The sequence below is a fragment of the Mustela erminea genome, chromosome 2, assembly GCF_009829155.1.
Source record: "Mustela erminea isolate mMusErm1 chromosome 2, mMusErm1.Pri, whole genome shotgun sequence".
Taxonomy (NCBI): Eukaryota; Metazoa; Chordata; class Mammalia; order Carnivora; family Mustelidae; genus Mustela; species Mustela erminea.
This window is the reverse complement of record NC_045615.1, coordinates 31,813,920-31,841,206: the sequence shown is the minus strand read 5'-3', so window position 1 is coordinate 31,841,206 and position 27,287 is coordinate 31,813,920. Positions and strand designations below refer to the sequence as shown.

The 27,287-nt window shown below is 40.0% G+C and overlaps 1 protein-coding gene across 2 annotated transcripts; it reads left to right on the top strand.

The window, feature by feature from the left end:
- Positions 1-205: 205 nt before the first annotated feature.
- APELA (apelin receptor early endogenous ligand) lies at positions 206-25,391 on the top strand. Of its 2 annotated transcripts, XR_004283174.1 has the most exons (4): positions 206-559; positions 1,926-2,015; positions 9,116-9,191; positions 24,489-25,391. XR_004283174.1 is itself a non-coding variant. In XM_032332612.1 (3 exons), the coding sequence occupies exons 1-2, from the start codon at positions 484-486 to the stop codon at positions 2,012-2,014; spliced, it is 165 nt and encodes a 54-aa protein (XP_032188503.1). In that variant the 5' UTR covers positions 235-483; the 3' UTR covers position 2,015; positions 24,489-25,391. The 2 variants fall into 2 exon arrangements, 1 of the variants encoding a protein (XP_032188503.1); XM_032332612.1 differs by lacking the exon at positions 9,116-9,191 and having other exon boundaries at positions 235-559.
- The last annotated feature ends 1,896 nt before the right edge of the window (positions 25,392-27,287 follow it).

The window sequence follows — 27,287 nt, the reverse complement described above, 5'->3', positions numbered from 1 at the left end:
GAAGAGGACAAAAGAGAGACTTCCTGTCATTTCTATTGGTTTCTGCATGTGGGACCAATATGGGCAATGCAAAGTTTAAACAGATGCAAATGATGAGGGGAGGGGGCAAAGCCCTGCCTCGTTTTACATATTTCTCCACCTCCAGATTGAGTTTAAGTCTCCCCTAGAAGCTTCCACAGCGGACTGCCACTAAGTTACAGCACGCTTGAATGGGTTACTTCACCAATATTTGCTTATGGAAATAAAGGGGAGTGTCGGGGGTGGGGGAGGGGGAGGAGGGGAGGAGGGGTTTGCGACAGAGGGAGGCTCGACCACAGCACCAGTAACCTTGTCTGATGTGATCATTAACCTTTCTGGAAAAAGCAGCTGGCCGTTGTCTGAGGCTCGTCAGTAGAATGTGAGGGGAGCCTCACAGATACCGCACAGGCTATTCAAGACTGGTTTACGTTGGGAGCTGTTGCTCTACTTCAGGGGGGCAGGAAAATGAGGTTGCAACGATTCCTTTTTGCCTTTCTGCTTTTCGTGATGAGTCTTCTTCTTATCAACGGACAGAGACCAGGTAGGACTTTGATGTGTGTGGACCGAGAAACTTGTTTCTGCGTGTTTGGGCTCGTAGGTGGGAGGGAGCAGGATCATGTTCCTGATGAAAATCACTTAGTGGTGCTTGAGGTACGGGTAAATGTGTAAGATTTCAGGAGAATGTTACCTATCCTAGTAGGTCCAGTATTTGAATGCTTTTTTAAAAAGTAGGTGGATTTAAAAATGGTAAATATTTTGCCACTATTTTTTTGAAGTTCAAAGAAAATTTATTCCTTAGCTATTTTAGATATGTTGTCCTTATAAGTAAAAAAAAGAAAAAAAAAGAACTGTTTGGTCTATTCACGACAGAGGTCAACAAACTTGGACAGATTTTTAGGTGAAATACAAAATCCAAAGCAGTTGATTAGAAGAACATGTTGCTGGCTGGAGTGGGGCAATGTTATTAATTTGAATTAACAACAAAAATCATGTAACAGGTTGCAGATGAAATCTTAAAACAGGTTATGATAACTGTTATTTCTAGTTATATAATTAGATGTCTCTCTTAAAAATGCAATTTTAGTAGTATTGTGCTAATGGAGCCAAAAATGTCAGAAATATTTATGGTCAAGATAGCCTTAATTGACGACACATTTTTCAAAGATGATGCATGCTGCGTCGTTCTTAACCAACAGGAATTAGTAAGCAGAGTTACTCTAATGCGCTTTTACTTCAAAACCAAATATCCAAGATTTCAAAGCACTTTGGCAAGTAAAAAAAATTAGAAGGTTTTCTGACTCAGGAAAAATATTCAAATAGAGGGGCGTCATATTTATTCCAAATACATTAGGTTATTCAGTTGGTAATATACTTCTCCATTTAGGGCAGAAAAGAGTACATAGCTGTTTAAAAATTCAGTCTCTCCTTTTTAGTTAATCAGAAGTCTGATTGCTGAGGTTATTTCAGATGACATCCCCTAGTTTGCCCTTTTACATAAATAAGAGAAAATGCGGGTCAGCAGTTCAGAAAGCAACTTACCCCTTCTTACAGTTTATAGCAATTGCTAATCAAACTTTTCTGAACTACGGAGCATCTTGGACATGTTCGTGTAAAATTACATCTGTGATTGATTCATTTCAGAGGACGAAAGGTCCAAGAGCACTGAGGAAGAAGTCCTGTAGAAGGAGGAGTTTACTACAACTAGATCCTGCTATGAATGAGCTGTTAGGAATATATTCCGTGTTTTTGATTCACAGTAATTTTCAGGTCACAGTCACATCTGAACAAGTAGCAAATAACCACAGTATAGCTTGGATCCAAAATATTCCTTTACATTCTCCAGATTAAACAATTATTCATTTTCTGAAAACTGCTCCTAATATTTCCCCTCTTTTTTTTTTTCTCAGCTAATTTGGCTGTGAGAAGAAAATTGCACAGACACAACTGCCTTCAGAGGAGATGTGTGCCTCTCCATTCACGGGTGCCCTTCCCCTGAGGTATTTCTGACAGAAAATTATTTTACTACATTTAGGCAATGTTCCAGATGAGATATATCAAAGAAGGTCCATTTATATTTTGTAATATGCGATAATACCTTTAAGGTGATACCATTTCAAGGGACGCATACTGACAAACGAAACAGTGAATGACACGATGTGTGAGAATTGTTTTAGTTGTTCAATGAGATAAAGTAAATGTGGGAAAATCTTGATAATTGTTGATTGTGAGTGATAGTATGGGGATTACTACTGTGGTTTTTGTTTAGCAATTTCATAATTGAAAAATCAGGTACCAAGAGAATATACTTATGAGAGTATCTTTAAACATATGCTTTTTTTTGATATTCAAATCACATTGTCCATAAACATTTATTTGAACATAGCCACATTCAGTCATTTACAGACTATTGATGGCTATGCTGTCAATGGCAAGACTGAGCAGTTAAACATATGCTTTAAAAAACACTGAATAGCTCTGTATGCCATCCAGAACATTTCTCCCTAAGACCATTGTGTCCTTGGAAAGCATTTGGAGATATTTGCCCAATGACACCATATAAACGATGTACCATCCTCGATATTTTAATGATTTATTAAACCAGTTTCTTTTTCTTGGCAATATTTCTTTTAATGTACAAAACCAATTTAATATTGATACCAACTCATAGAGTTGGTCTTGATGGTTGCTGCGTCTTTAAGGATAAATTCTGAATAGAATTTTGCTCCTCTCTCCACCCCCCCTTTTTTTCCTTACAGTCACTGAAAGGCCAATGATTTTATCCACCACCACTACCAGTAACATTGCTTGAATCAATTAACTTCAAACACTGCCCAAGTGTGTATTTCTTCATACTAAAAAATAAATGACTTGGCATTCCATTGTAATTATTTTAAGCTCTTTAATTCCCCTAAAATATATCATCCTTTAAAAAAATGCCATTGAAATAGCCCTCAGCTGGTTAGCATACAGAGGCAATTGCTAAATTAGCTTATTCAGTTGGTCTGTAGACTGGTGTGTTTATGGCAGTATTCATTCAAGGCACTGTTCATTCATGGTAGCGGTGCCTCTTGTTCAGTAATACACGCTTTCCAAACCTGCTGAAAGTCCCATAGTGGGACATTAAACGAAGGAGCAAATGAGTAATCATTTATCAAGAGGGCTAAGACAAAAAGCCAAGTTTTCTACACCTGTATCTGTAACAAATTACCCTTTGCAATCAAAATGAAAAACAGGTCTAGTGGAAAAATCCAGAAAGATACACTAAGAAATTCCTGAGAAGCCAATTAGTAGGGGCTAAAACATTTTCGATGCTAAAAAATCCTTTGGCATGTGTCGATAATGCATTTCAGTCCCACGTACAAATAGCGGTAAAATCTGTGTTTAGGAGGAGTGGAGAAGTTCAAGACTTTCCCAGCACTCCTCCACAAATAACAAAGGGGAGAGGAGGCGGTCCACAGTAGCAAGGGAATTCCTGCATATACTGAGGAAGATACCTTGCGGAACGCAAATAAAAGCCTTGCCGGCAGCCCCAGGTTGTATGAGCTTTCTGCACAAACCACCTGCCCTAAAAACAAGGGTCACAAGTAAACAAGATAGAGTGGTGAAATTTGAATTGTCAAAGTTAAGGAAAACTTTGTAAACCAAAGGGCAATCTAAAGAAAGGCCACATCAACCATTTAATAAGAGCAGTCCTTGACCAAATTTGGCTGATTGCTGTAAACAACAGCTCAGGTTACAGTATCGATTTTCTCATTTCTGTTTAGATTAGACCAGCCCTGCATTCCAATTAAAGTTCTTCGAAGAATGTATAAAACTCCCATTTTGAAATCCAGTGATAGCCTAAGAGCCAACGTGGATTAAATATTAAGATACTTCTCCAGGATCTTGCTCAACAATGCTGTAGTAACAAGCACCACCTTCAGATGTGAAAGCGTAATCCTCATTTGTCCAAATACTTGAACACTTTTTTACATGTTCTGCAACACAACAACTTGACGGCTGGCTAAATCACTAGAGACCTAGGTAATGGAACTGTAAAGGCAGAACCTCCCTTTCACTTATCCCCCCTCTGTTTTCTCCATATTTTGTTTGTTTATTATTTTTTATGTAAGCTTTACACCCATCATGGGGCTTGAACTCATGACCCAGAGATCAAGAGTTTCTGTGCTCTGCTGGCTGAGCCAGCCAGGCACTCCTGTTTTCTGCATGTTTTAGATAAAAATCACACATGGTTACAGCTAGGGTCATGTAAGGCTGGAAAAGGATAGGTAAGGTAAACAGTTGACTTTGGAAGTTGTCCAGACTAACCTTTGAAGTAGCTTAGACTTTTAGCTCCCTCACTAAGAATGTCCTGTTATCATTGCCATGTAAATTTTACCAGCTCCTTGAGCCCTTCTCCATGATCCTCAGAGACATTTTCCAAACTGTACAACTGAGTTAATTCAATAGAGAAATCTATGCTGTGTGAAGTTCATTCTTTGAAGATTTTATTTATTTGACACAGAGAGCACAAGTAGGCAGAGCGGCAGGCAGAGGGAGAGGGAGAAGCAGGCTCCCTGAGCCCGATGTGGGGCTCAATCCCAGGACCTTGGGATAATGACTCATGCTGAAGGCAGACACTTAACTGAATGAGCTACCCAGACACCCCTAAAATTCGTTCTCTTGATAAACGTTTTTTCTTGCTGGAATAAGTTGGCATCAGGTTCACCCCTAAGTGAATTAGAATGGAGGAAAACAAGAGAAAGGGTGTCAGGAAATCCAAGTTTACAGGCTAATGAGAGAGTGTTAGAGTGGAAAATGAGGTAGGATCCTTTGATTCTAATGATTTTCCTCATTCACCCATAAAATCTCACTATTATCAATGCTTTTCCTTAAAAATACGTACTCTAGGGGGCGGCTGGGCAGCTCATTCAGTTAAACGTCTGCCTTTGGCTCAGGTCATGAGGGATGCAACCCCGAGTTGGGCTCCCTGTTCAGCAGGGAGTCTGCTTCTCCCTTTCCCTCTGCTCTTACCCCAGCTCGTGCTCTCTCTCTTTCTCTCTCAAATAAATACAATTTTAAACGGGCGCCTGGGTGGCTCAGTGGGTTAAGCCACTGCCTTCGGCTCAGGTCATGATCTCAGGGTCCTGGGATCGAGTCCCGCATCGGGCTCTCTGCTCAGCAGGGAGCCTGCTTCCTCCTCTCTCTCTGCCTGCTTCTCCGTCTACTTGTGATTTCTCTCTGTCAAATAAATAAATAAAATCTAAAAATAAAATAAAATAAAATAAAATAAAATAAATAAATAGATACTCAGGGTTCCTGGGTGGCTCAGTGGGCTAAAGCTTCTGCCTTTGGCTCAGGTCATGATCCCAGGGTCCTGGGATCGAGCCCTGCATCAGGTTCTCTGCTTAGCAGGGAGCCTGCTTCCTCCTCTCTCTCTCTCCCTCTGCCTACTTGTGATCTCTGTCTGTCAAATAAATAAATAAATAAATAAATCTATCTTTAAAATAAATAGATACTCTAGATAACTACATAACTTATTCATACATACTCTATCATACTTTTTTAATATAATCTCTACATCCAACATGGTGCTTGGATTTACAACCCTGAGATTTAGAGTCGTATGCTCCAATGATTGAGCCAGCCAGGCACCCCGGTCTGGCTTTTAAATAATTGTGACATATGTTCCTGTTGTAAAATCTTTTCCTAACAGTATGAAAGAATGTAAAGTCACAAATAAAAAGTCTCCTAGTCTAATCTTTGGCCCTTCATTTTGAAAGGGTTTTTGGTAAAGTAGATTTAATTTTTTTTTTTAATTTAAAAAAGATGTATTTATTTTAGAGAGCGAGCTCCTGAGCAGGGCTATGGGAGGGGTGGGGGTGCGGCGGAAAGAGAAGGAGAGGAAGAATCTCAAGCAGACTGGGGCTGAGCACCAAGATGGAGGTGGGGGGGTGGGTCTCATACAGGGAGATCCTGACCTGAGCTGAAACCAAGAGCTGGATGCTTAACTGACTGAGCCACCCAGGCACCCTGGTAAAGGTACATTTTAATACATTATTTTAAGTTGAGACCAGCTAATACTCTCTTGTCACTCAGTCTGATTACCATTCAAAATGGTAAGTACTTGTATATTCTCTATTTCCTGCCTTATTCTTACCCCCGCACAGTTACAGGCTTCCCACTCCTTGACCAGTCCTCTAGCCCTGCCTACCAATTCTTCCTGCAATTACACTATTTATTGTCTTGGCCCTTCTCATTGCATGCTGCCTCTTTGACTGAACTATGAAAGCCAACTCTCTAAAGCACAGAATCTCTACTTTTTTTTTTTTTTTTAAAGATTTTATTTATTTATTTGACAGAGAGAGATCACAAGTAGGCAGAGGGGCAGGCAGAGTGAGAGGGGGAAGCAGGCTCCCTGCTGAGCAGAGAGCCCGATGCGGGACTCGATCCCAGTACCCTGAGATCATGACCTGAGCCGAAGGCAGCAGCTTAACCCACTGAGCCACCCAGGCGCCCCAGAATCTCTACTTTTGTGAAGCATTTTATCTTCCACGTTAGCAGGACTTTCTGAGAAAAGCTTTTTTTTTTTTTTTTTTTTTTCGTAAACTCTACACTCAATGTAGGGCTTGAACTCAAAACCCCAAGATCAAGAGTGGCATGTTCTTCTGAGTGTGCTAGCCAGGTGCCCCTGAGAAAAACTCCTACTTACTTTTAGGCACCTCTGATTCCCATTCGCCTACATTTAAACCTCCAATGACCTCTAGTTTCCTTAAACTTGTGAACCTTTTCCAATTCACAAGAGATAATTTCTATTACAGATAAAATGGAGATCATCGAGCTTTAAAATTAGACTGCCCTCAGACTACATTTACATCTGCTACAACTTCTGTTTTCTTTTCCTCTTCCTGGGTATAGTTAATCTCTCTCTCTCTCTACACCTCAAGAACCTTGATCTAACAGTCACTCCCTTTCTTACTCAGATGGTTCAGTATGTCAAAACTTGTTTGTTTCTTCTTTTAAGAGGAAAACACGTGCACCACTGACCCCATGGCGCTCTCTAGTGACTAGCCCAGGTTCTTCTCTGCATAGCCAAATTTCTTGAAAAGGTGGCAGTTTGCTTTCTTACCATCTGCTCCCTGCTGCATTCTAGGAAAGATAAACAGTGACTTCTCAATCCAGTGAACACATTTTGATTCTGGTCTCAGTTATCTTGCTATAGGTCAGATAAGGAATAGATTGTCCTTGGTTTTGATGATACCACGCTCCATATTTATTGTCTTTGAAACAAATCACTATTCTTTTTTTTTTTTTTTAAAGATTTTATTTATTTATTTGTCATAGAGAGAGAAGCGAGAGCAAGCACAGGCAGACAGAGTGGCAGGCAGAGGCAGAGGGAGAAGCAGGCTCCCTGCCAAGCAAGGAGCCCGATGTGGGACTCCATCCCAGGATGCTGGGATCATGACCTGAGCCGAAGGCAGCCGCTTAACCAACTGAGACACCCAGGCGTCCCAACAAATCACTATTCTTTTTAGTACCTGCACACGGTGTCCAACTGCCTACTTGAAATCACTTAGCTGTTCTCAGTCACTTCAAGTTCATGCCTACAGTGCATTTGCAAATCTCTGCCATGACCTCTGCATACCCATAGCTTATTCTTGTAACCCAGTTCTCTGTTCCAATATCGTAGATGTCATCAAGAAGGACTTCCCTGCATCTGTTCCCTGCAACACTGGGGCGCCTAGTTGGCACAGTCAAGCTTCTGACTCTTGATTTCTGCTCAGGTCATGATCTCAGGGTCCTGAGATTGAGCCCCACATTAGGCTCCGTGCTCTGTGTAAGTCTGCTTAAGTTTCTCTCTTCTCTGTCCCTTCACCCGGTGGCTTCTCTCGCTTTCTCTGTCTCTCAAATAAATAAATCTTTAAAATAAATACACAATGCAAAAATAAACTCATGTAAGAAAGCAGTACCTCGGGGCGCCTGGGTGGCTCAGTGGGTGGCCTTTGCCTTCGGCTCTGGTCATGATCCCCGCATCCTAGGAGAGAGAGCCCACATCCGGCTCTCTGCTCAGCAGGGAGCCTGCTGCTCCTCACCTCTCTGCCTACTTGTGATCTCTGTCTGACAAATAAATAAATAAAATCTTTAAAAAAAAAAAAAAAAAAAAGGCAGTACCACATTCCACCCAAGGTAACTCTGTTTTCTTTTCCTTGTTCATGGTTTGTTTTTCTCCATGACACCTGCCATCTGACTTTGTTACTGTTTAGTATCTGCCTCTCTTCATTAGAATGTGAGTTCCATAAGAACAGAGACTTTGATGACAGCTATACACCCAGTGACTGCCGTAAGCTCCACAGAAATACCTGGTGAATGAATGAATGAATGCACACTTAAAGTCTTCAATTCCTTCCACTCAGATATGTCTCCGAATCTGGAGAATAATTGTAGAGCTATCATATATTAGATGTTTACTATGTTTCAAGCTCTGTGCTATGAAATATATATTTTACCTTGACAGTGTAAATCTTTAAAAAAATTTTTTAAAGGTTGTATTTATTTGTGGGAGAGAGAGAGAGAGAGCAAGAGAGAGCACAAGCAGGGGGAGAGGGAGAAGCAGGCTCTTTACCAGGCAGGGAGCCTGATACGGGTCCAATCCCAGGACCCAGGGATCATGACCTGAGCCAAAGGCAGAGACTAAACCCACTGAGCCACCCGGCATCCCTCAGTGTTACTTTTTGAGCTGCCCGTACTGTAGTAATCAGTTCTGGTTGGTCTCCCAGGCCTATCATTTCTACCTTGAAATATTTTTAAAAATCTGCTCCCCCTTCATCTCTGTTACCACTATTTTAGTATCTGTTAGAGCTCTCCGGCATGACTTCAACTCCTTAACTCATCACTCCAGCCTCCAGTTCTGGAAAATCCTTCTTTTTTTTTTTTTTTTTTTTTTTCTTTTATCAACTGATTCTTCCTAAGCTGTAAATCCAGCCATGTCACATCTTAATGAAGTGATTGTCCCTGTAGCCTTCAGGACAGTGAGAACTTCCACAGTTTAAGAAACGAGACCTTAGGAAATAACACCTCTCCAGCATCCTGTCACCTCTTTTCCACCTTCCCTCTCTAGAATGGGTAAGAAAGAATTAACACCAGCCTCTGTGGATTCGAATTCTGACCACAAGCTGACTCACTGGTGGTCACTGGTAAGTCACTCTTCTGGCTTAAGATCCTCTTAGCTTCTAGACCTGTAAGTTGGAGCTAGTAATGGTGTTAACTTGGCCATACCCTACCTAGCACGGGGTAGCTGCTAAATTGGTAGGAGCCAGAGTTTATTATTAATATGACTTTCGAATTCGTGTTCTTCACCTTTGGCTGTTCCTCAAAGTATACTTCTGCCTGCATTGTCCTTACTTGACGCTTTTCCTCGCTGTTCATTCATCCTTCAGGAAAGCTTCCCCGAGGTTGCTGTCCTTACGAATTTAGCTGTCTACATTTTCCCTCACCCTATTTGCGTAATTCTGTCAAAGTACTTGGCCTCACTGCATTGTAACACCTTAATTGCCTGTACTCCTCCCTCCCTTCCTCCCTTAGGATGTAAATTCCCTGAAGGCAGAGGGTGGGTGTTCTGCTTTGTTACGTTAACATTTGTTAAGTGGAGCACCAGTACAGAACAATGAACCTTAGTTCAAAAGCTGGCCCACAGGTGATTGGAAATAGGGAACTTCATGATTCATAGGTCCCGGAGAAAGTGCGCAACATGCCTGGAGGGGTCACCTGGGGGAGGTCAAGGGAGAACGCTGACCTAAAGACCAGCCCCAGGGCACATGCCAATATTCCAGACTGGGTGGAGTGCTTTGGGATTCCTGGGTTGGGGTCTTGATCGGGTCAATTCAGACCCAAGGTGGGGGGTTTACCCCCCCCCCGCCCCCCCCCAAGTGTTCATATTTAAGGGCTATTGAAAATACAGAGACCCTGGGAGGCAAGGGAGATTTGATCACAAGGGCCGTTGGGGAAGTGGTACCTAAATTTCCATTTCTTTGCTACTTTGCTGGTGGTTCTGCAGCTGCGCTCCACAGGAGCTTGCCAGAGGGGCTGGTGTCAGCGCAGGACCCGTGCTGGCTGCTTGGTCACAAAAAACTGGATCTGGAGGCGGCAGTGCCATGGAGTGGCTAAGCGAACCTCTCCACACTGGGTTGGGTTGATCTTCGTATCATTAGCCGATGAAAATGTCCCTGAATACAGCGAGGCAGTCCATAAATGTTGCTAACAGAAATGAAATGAAACTTTGAGTTTTTATCTTAGCAGTTAAGACTTAACTACATCGAGAGCCTAACACACATTTTCAGCTTTATTTCCTAATACTAACTGACAAACTGAACTCTGAGTAGTGGTCACTGGCACCTCATCAGGCCTTCCCCCAGAGTACTGACCGTCCTTCTCCAGGCCCACCAGTCCTCCCGAGTCTTTCCATCCTCCAGCTAAGATTCTCTAATTCATTATTTCCATAATTGCTGCCAACATCATAGGTCACCCTTTGTTGCTCTGTCTTCATCACACTGTTCTGGAAGAATGCTGATGTCTCCATCCAGTCATGTTCCCGCTGCTGGAGGATACACAAGAAGCCAGACTGGAACCACTTTTTTTTTTTTTTTTTTTAAAGATTTTTATTTAGGGGCGCCTGGGTGGCTCAGTGGGTTTAGCCTCTGCCTTCAGCTCAAGTCATGATCCCAGGGTCCTGAGATCAAGCCCTGCTTCAGGCTCTCTGCTCAGCAGGGAGCCTGCTTCCCTTCCCCTCTCTCTGCCTGCCCCTCCACCTACTTATGATCTCTCTCTGTCAATTAAATAAAATCTTAAAAAAAAAAAACCAAGATTTTTATTTATTTGACAGATCACAAGTAGGCAGAGGGGGATGGGGAAGCAGGCTCTCTGCTGAGCAGGGAGCCCAATGGAGGGCTTAATCCCAGGACCCTGAGATCATGACCTGATCATGGTTTAACCCACTGAGCCACCCAGGCGCCCCCTGGAACCACTTCTAAATTCATCCATCTCCCCCTTATCGTCTGGCAAGGTCCTGCTGCATTTCTGTGCTCAGCTTGCTGCCTCATGCTCCACAATCACTGGTCCTTAATTTTTCTTAAAACCTCTGGTTTTAGGCTCTTCTTTGCATTTTTAGCAGCTGACCTTGCCTCTTCACATTGCAAAGAAAAGTCTTCAGATGGTATATCCCTCAACTTCCCTGCACCAAACTAGAATCCCATCTAATCTGATTTCCACCCTGCTCACCCCAATCCTCCTCTGCCCTCCCACCACCTGAGAAAGCAAGGCCATTCCTTCTTCTCCGTTGTGGGTCCCCTCCCCATCCTTTCCCACTTTAGCAGGAATCTGAAACTGTCCTTCAATCGTTTTCTTCATTCTCCTCGATCTCTGGATTATGTAACAACATGGAGATTGAAACATGGGAAGAGGGCTGTGTGGGTGGCTCTGTCGGCTAAGGGTCTACTCCGCCTGTGGACCAGGTCATGATCCTGAGGTCCTGGGATGAAGTCCCACATTGAACTGATCAGGGAGCCTGCTTCTCCCCTCTGCCTGCACCACCCCTCCCCCACCCGCTTGTGCACGCACTGTCTCGCAAATAAATAAAATCCATAAAATTTTTAAAAAATTTTAAAAAAATGCTGATATCATGGAGAGTGGTGGGCAGCAAACCAAGGTTTATTGGGCGATAGCAAAGTCATAGTACTAAGCTCCCAAGAAGGGAGGGGACCCCAGAGGCTTGCCAGTGGCATTTCTAAGTCTTAGGGTTTAACCGGGCTCATGGGCAGGCTGTTTTAATCTGATTAACCCTCCCTGCACCTGTCATCCAACCAGCTTTTTGCCACGCGGGAGAGGGTGGAGGGCTCCTTCCAGGTTGGTAGAAAATCCCTTTAAGGGAGGTTTCCTCTTGGGGAGGGATGTGGGGAAAGGGGAGCGTGGTTTCTGCCTGCCTTGTAGCTATCCCTCATCATGACCCTGGGATCGAGAGCTGCATCCCCTGTTGACTAACCCAGCCAGGCACCCTGTCTGATCCATTATATTCCATTCACACCTCAAGCCACTCTAATCCTTTTACACCTTTTTTAATATAGCCATTGGGGCACCTGGGCAGCTCAGTTGGTGAAGTGGCTGACTCTTAATTTCTGTTCAGGTCATGATTTTGGGGTCCTGGGATTGAGCCCCACCCTCAGGCTCCCAGCTCAGCACAGTCTTGCTTGAGATTCGTGTTCTCTCTCTCTCTCTCTCTCTCTCTCTCTCTCAAATAAATAAATAAATAAATCTTTAAGCTAAAATAAAATAGCCTTCAGTCACCTTCAGCTTTCTAAATTAATGCTTTTTTATTCTTCCTTTATATTTTTCAGAATTTTAACAACTATGTCTGCAAAAATCCCTTACCTTAGATTTCTGACACTATACTGCTTTTCCATCAAGTTCTCAGCTAACCCTCTGTCTCCTAGGTAGGCTTAATCATACCTAAAAGGCTTGCAAGCTCTAGTTTTCCTCTACCCTCTTCTACTCCATTTCAGCCCTGCCTTCTTTCATTCACTCATTCATTCATTCATTTATTTAAAGTTTCAGTATTTTATTTATTCTATTTTTTTTAAGATTTTCTTTATTCAATAAAACCAAGAAAAAATATTTACCAAAAAAAAAAAAATTATTTATCTGAGAGAGAAAGCACAAGCAGGGGAAGCAGCAGACGGGGAGGGAGAAGCAGGCTCCCCACTGAGCAGAGAGTAAGACATGGGGCTCTATTCCAGGGGCTGGATCGATCACTAGGATCATGACCTGAGCCAAAGGCAGACGCTTAACCAACTGAGCCATCCGGGCGCTCCATTTTGGTTTTTCATTTTAATTGAAGTGTACTTAAAACACAGTGTGTTTCAACCATTCCTTTGGCCTAAATCTCTTCTTTACACTGACTGATAATACTGGAGAGGGGAGAAGACCATCCAAAAGAAAACCAGTAAAGCCTATTTATTCAGAGCTTGGCTTGAGTGAGGGATTCAGCCGCTGTCATTTGTTTTTGGCTGAGGACAAGAGATAAGCAGGGGAGTTGGAAAGTTTTATAGTGAAAAAAGAGAAGGCTTTGAGGTGTGATCTGATTGGAAGTTGTTGGTATGGAGAAGTTGGAGTCAGGCTATCTAGAAATGAGGCTTCCTATGGGATTGGCTTGGGTTGCATATATGGCTTTCTCTGCTTAGTCCTGAATTGGCATCAGAGTGAAGAAGGGCAAAATTAGGGAACCTGGTAGTTATTGAGAGACTATTGACTATTTGAGGCCAGTTGCTACACAGGTCATGGTTGGGCTTCCTCAACTGGTTGCTACAGCATTTGCAGGTCAGAGTTCTGTTTTATGGTCTTTATACAGTCTGGCCATGGCCATTGTCCATTTGTATGTTCAGTCTCTCCGTTCCAAACTTACTTCCTCTCTAGTTCACACAGCCCAAACCTCACTGCTGTCTGCCTTGTACCAGCTGCCTCATACCTACTTTTGCGTCTCTTACCCATTTTTCATATTCATAGCTTCATACCATTCAAGACCCTTTAGTGATTTCTCATTACTATTAAGATTAAAATCAAATTTTTTGAAGATTATATTTTTAATTAATCTCTGTGCTCAGTACGGGGCTTGAATTTACAACCCCAAGACCAAGAGTTGTATGCTCCACTGACTGAGCCTGGTACCCCAAAATAAATTTTTTTTTTCTTCCCAAAATAAAAATTTTTTTTTCTTAGATTTTTTTTTTATTATTATTTTTTAATTTGACAGAGTGAGAGGAGAGATTGCACAAGCAGAGGGAGCCGCAGAGGGAGAAGGGGAAGCAGGCTCCCTGCTCAGCAGGGAGCCCGATGTGGGACTCCACCCCAGGGCTCTGAGATCATGACCTGAGCCAAAGGCAGAGGCTTAACCCACTGAACCACCCAGGTGCCCCCCCCCAATAAAATTCTTAATGTAGCCCACAAAACCACATGATCAAGCACTGCTCTGTCTTCCACCCTATCTCACCTGACTCACTAACTATCTGTCCTTTTTTCACTTCAGAGCCTTCACACATTGTTTCTCTGGACCTAAGATTAGGATGTTCTAGCCCTTCTCTTCACCTAGTTTATTCCTACTCAAGTCAAGAACTTTGATCAAATGTCACTTCACTTGTGTGTGTGTGTGTGCGCGTGCTGGCTGGCTCAGTAAGTAGTGCATGTGACTGGATCTCGGGGTTGTGAGTTCAAGAGTTCAAGCCCCACATTGGGTGTGGAGATGACTTAAAAATAAAATCTAAAAAAAAAAAAATGGGTGCCTGGGTGGCTCAGTTGGTTAAGCATCTGTCTTAAGCTCAGGTCATGGTCCCAAGGGTCCTGTGATTGAGCCCTATATTGTGCTCCCTGCTCAACAGGGAGCCTACTTCTCTCCCCCCCCCCCAACGATCCCCTGCTCGTGCTCTCTCTCAGATAAATAAAATCATTAAAAAGAAGAAGAAAGAAATTGTGTTAGAGCTTTCAACTTTATGTGTACTCATTTTTTTCTCTACTAATATTTTTATATATACAAAAACTGTATATATATACACACATAATTTAAACATGTGTAATGCATTTATTACCTTGCCTCTTTACGTTGCTAAACTTAGTTGTATTTATTTGTAGATCTGGAGACAGTCTTTTTTTTTTTTTTTTTTTTTAAGATTCTATTTTTGTAAGTAAGCTCTACACCGAGCATGGGGCTCAGACTCATAACCCCAAGATGAAGAGTTGCAAGCTCTACCAGCTGAGCCAGCCAGGCACCCTGGGAGACAGTCCTCTTGAACCACTCTTCAGTTTCTTTGTATGGACAGCCTTAATTTATTTAACCTGGCTATTGATGGATATTAATGTATTTATGTTATTTTGAACAGCGCAATGAACATGTATGCACTCATCTTAGAACACTTGTGCATTTACTTAAAAAACATTTCTAAAAGCATCACTAGGACATGCATATTTTTTAATTTTTTGGAATATTTATATAGTGTATAATTTACCTATTTTAAGTTGTACTGTTGGGATGCCTGGGTGGCTCAGTTGGCTAAGCCACTGCCTTCGGCTCAGGTCATGATCCCGGGGTCTGGGATCGAGTCCCGCATCGGGCTCCTTGCTCGGCAGGGTGCCTGCTTCTCTCGCTGCCTCTGCCTGCCTCTCTGCCTGCTTAAGTGTTCTCTCTCAATCTCTCTCTCTCTCGCAAATAAATAAAATCTTTAAAAAAAAAAAAAAGAAATTGATTAAGTTGTACTGTTTAATGGGTTTTACTATATTTAGGTAGTTATGTGACATCATGATAATTCATTTTAGAGCATTTTCATGCCAACGCATAATGAAGTATTCATACCCATTAGCAGGCACTTCCCATTTCTCCCCAGCTCTCTGATCCTAGACAACTACTAAACTATTTTCTCTCCCTATAGATTTGCTATTCTGGACATTTTATATAAATATTCTTAGGATTTTTTTCTTGTATGATCGGCTTATTTCACTTAGCTTAATGTTTTCAAGACCCATCCATATAGTAGCAGATATTAGTACTTCATTTGTTTTTAAAGATGAAATAAAATTGCATAGAAACACTTTGTTTATCCAGTCATTATTATTTTCACTATTTGGTTATTAGGGATAATTCTCCTCTGAACATTCATTTATAATTTCTTTAAGTTTATTTATAATCTCTACACCCAACATGGAGCTTGAACTCATGACCCTGACATGAAGACTTAAAATGCTCTAGTGACTGAGCCAGTCAGGTGCCCCTAGTTTATAAAATTTTTGTTTGAACAGATGTTTTCAATTCTCTTGGGTATACACCTAAGAGTGAAATTGCTGGTTATTCTCTATTTAACTTACTGAGGAACTGCCAAGCTATTTTCCATAGTGGCTGCAGTATTTTACATTCCTACCAGCAGTATATATATTCTCCACATCCTCACCAACATTTTTTACTTTAACAATCCTGGGGGTTAGTACAGTAGTCCTCCCCAACCCTTATCCATGATTCTGTTGTCCATGGTTTCTGTTAACCTGCTGTGAACTGTGGTTCTGAAGCAGATGATCCTCCTGACCTGTCTTCAGGTCAGTGGTTGCCCAACTTTGTATGGCGGCGCCTGCCCTGCGTCATTCCCCTCACTTTATCTCATCATGTAGGCATTGTGTCATCTCACATTACCACAAGAAAGGGTGAGTATAGTAAGATAAGGTATTTTGAAAGAGAGATCATATTCACATAACTGTTAATTGGTTTATTGGTATAATTATTCTGTTTTAGTAGTCGTTGATCTCTTACTGTGCCTAATTTGCAAGTTAAATTTTATCATAGATGTGTAACAATAGGAAAAAACATAATCTGCATAGGGCTTGGCACTATCCACGGTTTCAGGTATTCACGAGGAGGCTTGGAATACATCCCTCTGGCTAAGAGGGGACTACTATAGCTCATTGTGATTTTGATTTGCATTTCCCTAATGACTAATGATGTTGAGCATCTTTTCATGTACTTCTGGCCATTTGTCTTTAGAGAAATGTCTTTTCAAATTCTTTGCCCATTTTTCAATTGGCTTACTTATCTTTATTGTTGAGTTATAAGCATTCTTTATACTCGGAATACAAGTACTTTATTTGCAATTATTTTCTCCCATTCTGTGGGTTGTCTTTTCACTTTCTGAGTGTTATTCTTGAACACAAAAATTGTTAGTTTTGTTAAAGTCCGATTTGCCTGTTTTTTCTTCGGTTGCTTGTGCTTTAGGCATCATGTTTTAAAACCACTGACAAGGAGCACCTGAGTCGCTTAGTTGGTTAAGTATCTGCCTTCAGCTGAGGTCATGATCCCAGGGTCCCGGAACTGAGTCCCACATTGGGTTCCTTGCTCAGCGAGGAGCCTGCTTCTCCCTCTTCCTCTGCCGTTCCCCCTGCTTATAGTCTTTCTTTCTATCTCTGACAAATAAATAAAATTAATAAATAAAAATAAAAAATAAAACCACTGACTAATCTGAGGTTACAAATATAATTTACACCTATGTTTTCTTCTAAGAGAGTCTGTAGTTTCATCACTTATGTTTATGGCTGTGATCCTTTTTTTTTTTTTTTTTAAATTCTTTTTCTTTATTTTTTTAAATAAAGTCTGCCCGAACATGGGGCTCGAACTCACTACTTTAAGATTATGAGTCACATATTCTACTAACTGAGCCAGCCTAGAGCCCCTGACTAAGATCCATTTTGAGTTCAGTTTTATATGTGGTGTGTGTGTGAGGGTCCAACCTCCTATTTCTGTGGTCATCCAGTTCTAGCACCATTTGTTTGAAAACACTATTCTTTTTCCCCCATTTAATTATGCAGGCACTATTGTCGAAAATCAATTGACCATAAATGCAAAGGTTTATTTCTGGGCTCTCAATTCTATTTCATTGATCTATATGTCATTCCTTGTGCTAATACTGTTCTTTCATGATTATTATAGTATTATAGCAAGTTTTGTTGTTGTTGTTGTTTTTTAAGATTTTATCTATTTATTTGACAGCACTAGAGGGAGAGCAAGCACAAGTGGGGGGCAGAGGGGGAGGGAGAAGCAAGCTGAGCAAGGAGCCTGCATGGTCCTGGATCCCAGGACTCTGGGATCACAGCCTGAGCTAAAGGCAGACACTTTAATTGATTAAGTTACCTAAGTGACCTATAGCAAGCGTGTGTGTGTGTGTGTGTGTGTGTGTGTATACACATATATACTTTTTTTTTTTTTTTTTTTAATTCATTTGAGGGAAACAGCACCAGCAGAGGGAGAGGAGAAACAGACTCTCCACTGAGCTGGGAGCCTGCCATGGGGCTCGATTCTAGTACCTGGAGGTCACAATCTGAGCCAAAGGCAGATGCCCAATCATCTGAGCCACTCAGGCACCCCCTATAGCAAGCTTTTAAATAAGGATGTGTGAATCCTCCAACTTTATAGTTATTCAGGGTTTTTTGTTTGGTAGGTTTTGTGGGGTTTTTGGGGGGGATTATTGTGGTTGTCTTGAATTTCTATATGAAGTTTAAGATCTGCTTATGGGTTTCTGCGAAGAGCCAGTTGAGGTACGGAAAGGATTATTGAATCTATAGATCAATATGGGAAGTATTGCCATCTTGACAATTAAGTTTTCCAACTCAAGACCATGGAATGTATGTCCATCTAGTCAGATTTAATTTAATTTTTTTAAACAACGTTTTGTAGGTTTTAGAATATGAGTTTTATACTTACTTTTTTCTTAAAGTTTATTTCTTTTCTTTGAGTAATCTCCACAGTGTGGGGCTTCAACTCATAACCCCAAGATTAAGAGTCTCACACTCTACTGACTGAGCCAGACAGGCACCCCTTCACTTATTTTGTCTAATTTATTCTTAAGTATTTTATTCTTTTGATGCCATTGTAAATGGAATCTTCTTAATTTTATTTTTGAATTATTCATTGCTAATATATAAAAATATAATTTGATTTTTGTTTATTGATTCTATATCTTGTAAACTGGGTGAAATTTTTTATTCATTCTCATAATTTTTAGTAGGTTCTTTAGGCTCTGTTATGTATAAACTCCTGTCATCAGCAAATAGATACTTAACACTTCTTTCTTTTTTCTTTTTTAGATTTCATTTTTTTTTTAATTTTTTATTTTTTTATAAACATGTATTTTTATCCCCAGGGGTACAGGTCTGTGAATCGCCAGGTTTACACACTTCACAGCACTCACCAAAGCACATACCCTCCCCAATGTCCATAACCCCCCCCTTCTCCCAACCCCCCTCCCCCCAGCAACCCTCAGTTTGTTTTGTAAGATTAAGAGTCACTTATGGTTTGTCTCCCTCCCAATCCCATCTTGTTTCACTGATTCTTCTCCCACCCACTAGATTTCATTTTTAAATCATCTCTTTACCCAGCTTGGGGCTTGAACTCAAAACCCCAGGACCAAGAGGAACATGCTCTACTGACTGAGCCAGCCAGGCGCCCCTACTTCTTTCTTTCTAGTCTGGATGTCTTTTATCTTCTTTCCTTGCCTAATTGCCCTAATTAGAATCTCTAGTACAATGTTGTATAGAATTGGTGAAAACAGTCATCTTTGTTGTTACTTTACATGGAAAGCATTCAGTCTCTCATCATTAAGTATGTTAACTGTGGGTCTTTGTATTTGTCCTTTATCAGTTTGAAGAAGTTCCCTTTAATTCTTCGTTTGTTGAAAATTTTTATCGTGAAAGAGGAGTGTTGAGTTTTAACTTTTTTTTCCCCTCTGTATCTGTTGAGATTATCATGCATTTTTTTGTTTTTTGTTCTATTGAAATTATGTGTGACATTGAAATATTAAATGGTTGGAGAAAAAATTAAAAATTTGGTAAAATTCACCAGTGGAGCCATCTGGCTTAGGGCTTTTCTTTCTTTCTTTCTTAAGTTTTTTATTTAAGTTTAATTTAACATAACTGTATTATTAGTTTCAAGGTAGAGTTCAGTGATTCATCAGTTGCATATAACACCCAGTGCTCATTATTGCAAGTGCCCTCCTTAGGTACTGCAAGTGCTTTTCCCATCACCCAATTGCCCCATTCCCCCACCAACCTTCCCTCCAGCAACCCTGTTTGTTTCCCATAGTTAAGAGTCTCTTATGGTTTTTTTTTTCTTTCTGTTTTTGTCTTTTTTTTTTTCTCCTTCCCTTCCCCTATATTCATCTATTTTGTTTCTTAAATTCCCATATATGACTGAAATCATACGTAGGACTTTTCTTTGTGGAAAGTTTTTTAAATTGCTAATGCAGTCATTTTTATTTGTCATGGGCCCAGTTAGATTTTTTATTTCTGGGGCGCCTGGCTGGTTCAGTCAGTAGAGCATGTAACTCTTGATCTTGGGGTCATGAGTTCAAGCTCCATGTTGGGTGTAGAGCATACCTCAAAAAAAAAAAAAAAAAAAGTTTAAATTCCTTCTTTACGCAATTTTGGTAGCTTGTATCTTTTTTTTTTTTTTTTAAGATTTTGTTTATTTAAAGAGAGAGAGATCACAAGTAGGCAGAGAGGCAGGCAGAGAGAGGAGGGAAGCAGGCTCCCTGCTGAGCAGAGAGCCCAATGAGGGGCTCCATCCCAGGACCCCAGGACCACGACCTGAGCCGAAGGCAGAGGCTTTAACCCACTGAGCCCCCCAGGTGTCCCAGTAGCTTGTATCTTTTTAGGAACTTGTTCTTTCATCTAAGTTACCCAATTTTTTTGTACATAGTTCTTCAGAATATTTCCTTATAATCTTATAAAAATGTTACTGTGAGGTCAGTAGTGATGTTTTTGCTTTCATTTCTGAGTTTAGTTATTTGAATTTTTCTTTATTCTTGGTCAGTCTACGTAAGGTTCATTAGTTTTATTGATCTCTTCAAGGACCAGCTTTTGGGTTTGTTCTTTTTCGTTATAGTTTATCCATTTTCTATGTCATTTATTTTTATTTTAATCCTTACTTTTTTCTGCTTGCTTTAGGTTTCATTTATTCTTTTTTTAGTGTGTTAAGGTGAACTGTTACCTTGCTGATACAGATTGGTCTTCTTTTGATACAGATGTTTAGAGTTACAAATTTCCTTCTAAGCATTGTTAAGCTACATCCCATAAGTTTTCATATTCATCTCAAAGTATTTTCTTTTAAGATTGTATTTATTTATTTATTTGACAGAGAGAGAGAGAGAGAGGGAACACAAGCGGGGGGGGGGGGGGGGGGGAGGTGCGAGGAGAGGAAGAGGGAGAAGCAGGCTTCCTGCCCAGCAGGGATCCCAGGACCCTGGGGTCATGACCTGAGCTGAAGGCAGACACCCAATGAATGACTGGGCCACCCAGGAGCCCCCAACTCAAAGTATTTGCTTACTTCCTTTATGATTTCTTCTTTGATCCATTGGTTGTTCAGCAGCGTGTTGTCTATTCCCACGTATTTGTGTATTTTTCGGATTTATTTCTTCCTGATTTCTAACTTCATCCTGTTGTTGAATCATCTATTTGTCCTTTTAATTTGGTCAGTTTTTGCTTCCATGTAGTTTGGGGGCTCTGTTGTTAAGTGCATGTATCTTCATAATTCCTGTATCTTCCTCAGTTGACTCCTTTTATCATTATAAAATGTCTTTGTCTCTAATAACTTTTGGTCTTAAGAGTTTATCTGACATTAGTATATCTGCTTCAACTGTCTTACGGTTGCAGTTTGCATATCTTTTTCTATCCTTTTAAGAGATGTGTGACCTTTGAATATATGTGTGTTTTTATACAGTTAGATTAAAAGTTTGTTTTGTTTCATTTTACCCAGTCTGACAAGATCAGCCTTTGAATGGATTGTTTGGTGATTGCACCTTTTTTTTTTTTTTTTTTTTTAAAGTAGGCTCCACACCCACCATGGGGCTTGAACTCATGACCCTAAGATCAAAAAATCGCATACTCTCCTGACTGAGCCAGCCAAGCTACCCAAATTCACATTTAATGTTATTGATATAGTTGGATATACAGTTGACACTGGAACAACCTGGAATTTCATATTGTATCCTTACAGTAAAGTAAGCTAGATAAAAGCAAATGTTATTAAGAAAATCATAAGGGGCACCTGGGTGGCTCAGGTTGTTGAGCATCTGGCTCTTCATGTTTGTTGGTTTAGGTGATGACCTCGTGGATTGTGAGATTGAGACCCACTTCTGGATCCACACTCAGCACAGAGTCTGCTTATCCCTCTGCCTCTGCTCTTCCCCACCACTCCCTGCTCTCGCTCTCAAAAAATAAATAAAAATCTTTTTTAAAAATCACAAGGAATAGAAAATAGATTTATAGAATCATATCAAAAAAGAATCCATGTATAAGTGGACCTGTGTAGTTCAGACTCATGTTGTTCAAGGATCAACTGTATATCTGATATTTTACTTTTTAGCAGTTGCCCTAGGACTTAAACAGTACACTCATTTATCAGCATCTTCCTCAGATTATGCTATTTTTTTAAGTCCATGAGATACAGAAATACCTGTATAGCTATATTCTCCTTCTTTTTAATTTCAGTACAGTTATATACATCTATATATGTTACACATACAAATTTTTTTAAATCATTACTTTCTACAATTTTAGGTCCTTTAAGGCAGAGAGAAGGAAGAAGAAATACATGTTTATAATAGAGTTAATATATTAGCCTTTTTATTTACCATTTCCAGTTCTTGTCATTAGTGGATTTTTCTGATGTCTTAGTCTATTCAGGGTGCTATAGCAAAGTACCGTAGGCTAGGTGGTATTTCTCCCAATTCTGGAGGCTGGTTCATAGATCTCATCTTCTCACATGGTGGAAGGCACTAAGGAGCTCTCTGGTTTCTACTTGGTAAGGGCACTAATCCCAGCCATGAAGGCTCTACCTCATAGTTTACTCACTTCCCAAAGACCCTACCTCCAAATACCATGACATTGCAAATTAGATTTAAATACCTGAATTTGAGGGGCACACAAATATTTAATTTATACCACTTGAGTCAATGTTTCCATTTGCTCTATTCCCTCAATTTCCAGAGACTTCAAAGACCTCTTTTTTAAGCAGGCTCCATACTCAATGTGGAACCCAACATGGGGCTTGAACTCAAAACCCTAGATCAGGACCTGAGCTGTCAAGAGTCCAATGCTTAACCAACTGAGCCAACTAATTATTTAAAGGAGTGGCACTCCTTTAAATAATTTTTTTTAAAGAAAATGGCTCAATCAGAAGAGTAAATGACTCTTGATCTTGGGTTTGTGAGTTTGAGCCCTATATTGGGTGTAGAGATTATAAACAAACAAACCAACTTAGAAACATTTTTTTTCACCAGCTAAGATTGTTTCATCAGGAGGAAGGGTCACAGAGCTCCTTGTACCCTCATTTAAGAACCCTGTAGGATTTGCATTTTTTTTGTCTTTTAAGTAAGCTCTACACCTACTGTGGGGTTTGAACTCATGATCCCCAAGAAATCAGGAGTTGTTCACTCTATCAACTAAGCCAGCCAGGTGCCTCTAGGCTGTGTGTGTTTTAAACATGGATACCTAGTAGTAAATTGCTCTGTAAAAAAGCTACGCCACCTTACATTTCCAATAGCAAGTTGTAAGAAGGCTTATTCTACACAGTTTTGCCAACACTGGGTGCTATCAATGTTTTTAATCTTTTCTAAGCTGATAAGCAAGAAACCGATCTCATTTTATGTTCCAAATTTAGGCAGTCTGAGGTGATTTCTAGAAGAGGCATACCTGCATTTTTTACTGCTATTCATTAAAGTTGACACCTCACCGTGACTGTCAGGAAAGTGAAATGTTAAGGATGTGGAAGCTTCCAAAAAATGAACCAAGAGAGTGCCTCATGTCTTCACAAGGGGGCCAAAACGAATTGCCTAGGGAAACCTTGATACCAATGATTGTCTTCCTGTAAAAGATCCATTTTTCTTTTTTAAAAATTAGTTACATGTTGCCCTACCATATATTTAAAAGTATTAATTTAAGTAGTTTCATAACATTAAAAGATTTCTAGGGACCATTTTATCTATTAAAATACCCCAAATTAAGATACTGGTTCTGGAGGTGCCTGACTGGTTCAGTCAGTAGAGCATTTGACTCTTTTTTTTTTTTTTTAAATTTATTTATTTATTTATTTATTTGACAGTGAAAAAAAAGAGATCAGGAGCAGAGGCAGTGGCAGGTGGAGGGAGAGGAAGCAGACTCCTCACTGAGAAAGGAGCCTGATCCTGGGCTCTATCTCAAAACCCTGTATTATGACCTGAGCTGAAGGCACACACTTAACTTGCTGAGCCATCCAGGCACCCAGACGTGTGACTCTTGACTTAGGGTTTGTGAGTTCAAGCTCCAGGTTGGGCATGGAGCCTACTTGAAAAAAGATACTGTTTCTGATACGTTTTTGTGGCCCTGCTCCACATAAATTGTCTTAGCTAGTATAAATACCAAGAATCAAAATCCAAAATACTAAGAAAAATAGCTGGGACCGCTCATGTGGGTCACTGAGCAAACAGAGATTAGGTGAAAAATAATTCAATGAAAAAATATCTTTAATAACATAAATCCAGGGGCGCCTGGGTGGTTCAGTGGGTTAAGCCGCTGCCTTCGGCTCAGGTCATGATCCCAGGGTCCTGGGATCGAGCCCCGCATCGGGCTCTCTGCTCAGCTGGGAGCCTGCTTCCTCCTCTCTCTCTCTCTGCCTGCCTCTCTGCCTGCTTGTGATCTCTCTCTGTCAAATAAATAAATAAAATATTTTTTAAAAAAATAACATAAATTCGGACTTGAAGAAATAAAGGTACTTTTTCTATATTAAAAGGTAAGAAAATACAAAGTATACTGAGAGTTAACTCTCAGTACTGAAAAACATTGGTAAATTTTCATAACTCATTATCTGTTTTAAAAAATTAAGCATGGGTAAATTGGTCTGCTGGATAGCATTTCTTATTGTGTCTCTTTCTCCTTTGCCTTCCCAGTGTGGACCTTCTCTAGATAATCGTACCTGGTCTACCAGAAGAGGAATGAAGGAAAGATACCCACCCACACCATAGTGTGATTGCTTAGAAGTTCCTCTACAAAAAGGAATCATTTGAAAGCACCTGGGATGGTTTATTAGTCTTACAGGATTCTCTTCCCGGTTTCTCTTTAGAGGGGAAAATAAATTCAAAAGCAATTCCAGTCTGAAGCACAACTATTTGCTTGTATATTAAAAATCTCTCTTTTTCTGCACATTACTATTCCTAGAGGAGTTAAAATAAAAACACTTTTTAATGTCTTAGTACAAGAATTAAAATTTTTCTTTCATAATTCTGTAATTCTCCACAAGTATTAAAATGTTTGTATACGTTTGTATATGTTTGAGTGATTTTTTTCCAAAAATGCTAAATCTCTAATCAAGTGCTTTGACGTTTGGCTTTACAGAATAAGGATACATTAATTGGTTCATTGATTATTTATATAGTGAAACTAAGAAAGAAGCTATTAATTGCTATCAATTTTATATTATAGGCTTTAATGTTTATGAGAGTATTTTTTTATTTTGAACAATACCCATAAAGTCATAAAAGAAAGTTTGAAATACTAAGATGTTAATTTCTGAATCTGTCTCTCATCATGTAATTATAAGAAGCCAGTGCTTTATTTCCTTCCCAGTGTGAGGTCTTCTCGAGTTGTTAAATACACTCTTAATTTGTATTTATTAAAAGACTAAAGTTAGCTCAATGCCATAAAGTTTTTATTTTACTGTAAGTTAATTCCAGGTATGAAATTTATGAAATCTTGATTAGAAATTTTGCTTATAAACATTGTAGAGTGGAAGAAACAATAAACCATTAACCCTTATTTTGATAAAATGGAAGCTTGGGGGCACCTGGGTGGCTCAGTCTTCAGCTTAGGTCATGATCTCAGGGTGCTGGGATCGAGGTCCATCCCCATTGTGCACCCACCCCACCCCACCCCCAGGCTCTCTGCACAGCGGGAGCCTGCTTCCCTTCCTCTCTCTCTGCCTACTTGTGATCTCTGTCGAATAAATAAATAAAAATCTTTAACAAAAAAAGTTGGGGATTGGTATACTATAAAGAATTTGAGATAGAAATTCTGAAATCACAGTTTGTCTCCCTTTCATAGTTAAATTAATGGTATCTTTTGGAATGGAAAGTACTGTAAAACACTGTAATTAACTTTAAACACAAAAGATGTTTTATGAAATGTATTACCTCATTTAAATTGGGTACTTTGGGGGAAATTCTAAATAATTTTCTGGATAAATTGTAATTCCTTTACACAAGTGCATTTCAGTAGAAACAGAAGCTGTTATCAGTTATATTTATGTTTAAAACATGTACTTGTTTTAAATAAACAAACAAATAAATAAAACATATACTTGTTTATATATTTTGTACCAACAAAAGAAAATTCAGTTCAGGGGTGCTGGGTGGCTCAGTGGGTTAAAGCCTCTGCCTTTGGCTCAGGTCCTGGTCCTGGGATCGAGCCCCGTATTAGGCTCTCTGCTCAGCAGGGAGCCTGCTTCCTCCTCTTTCTCTCTGCCTGCTTCTCTGCCTATTTGTGATCTCTGTCAAATAAATAAATAAAATCTTAATAAATAATTAAAAGTAAATAAATAAAAATTAATAAATAAATAAATACTACATGGGGCGCCTGGGTGGCTCAGTGGGTTAAGCCAGTGCTTTCGGCTCAGGTCATGATCTCGGGGTCCTGGGATCGAGTCCCGAGTCGGGGTCTCTGTTCAGCGGGGAGCCTGCTTCCTCCTCTCTCTCTCTCTGCCTGCCTCTCTGCCTACTTGTGATCTCTCTCTGTCAAATAAATAAAATCTTTAAAAAATAAATAAATAAATAAATACTACAGTTCAGATACTGTCTTATTGAATACAAGCCAACACTTTTTCAAGTACAGACTCATATTCACAAAGCTAAAAACTAGCCATATCATTGTAATTAAATGGTTGCAGATTTCTGCCCAAACAACTGTAAGTTTTCAATAAACATTCAAGTGTCTAGTTGTCTTCATTTTGTATAAGAAATGTTCAGAGTGTTGAGCACAGCATGGCAGAAATGCTTCTGATATTTGTCTTTATTTTCATTTTTTATTGCTTTCAGTTGTACCATTTAAGGTACACATCCTTGATACATACCCTGCCACTGGAAGCTTTTTTTATTACTTAATTCAGGATTACCAGGGTAAGGGCAAAGATTCTTTCAAAATCTATAAAAACTCAACAACCAGTCACATGTACGCTGGAAGTGGCATACCAGAACAAATCCATGATAATGGAGCCAAATTTAGTCACTGATGAGATGGAGGGGAAGACCAGAGGACGTCAAATATGGATACTTTAAACCTAACTTCCCCTATGATTTGATGTTTGTTTCATTATTTTTTATAAAAGTTCTTTGTAATTGCTAACATTTTCAGAACACAAAGGAAAATAGATTTTACATAGTTTAATCAAGATGCTTAAGGGGATCAGAAGTAATGGTGCCACCCCTATTTGGGGCCGTGAGGTGAATCAGGGAAGTGGAGCAGATGGCAACGCGTGGACCAAATAAGAGTCGATCATTCCCTCTTGGCTTAGTTCCTTCCAAACTGAAATCAGTGCAGTCTTTGGTTCTATTTTTGCACTATTTTTATTCCTTCCCAGAGCCAGGACTAGAATATGTGGACACAAAATTTAAGGGCGTGCTCAAAACCTCACTAAACAAGTAATGGTTTAACACCATTTTTAAGAAAAAAACACCAAAAGAAATGCCTGATGAACA

Excerpts from the sequence above, each read along its gene's own strand:
- APELA (XM_032332612.1), top strand. The coding sequence starts at position 484 with ATGAGGTTGCAACGATTCCTTTTTGCCTTTCTGCTTTTCGTGATGAGT. Across the intron at positions 560-1,925 it reads TATCAACGGACAGAGACCAG|CTAATTTGGCTGTGAGAAGA; the intron begins GTAGGACTTTGA and ends TTTTTTTCTCAG.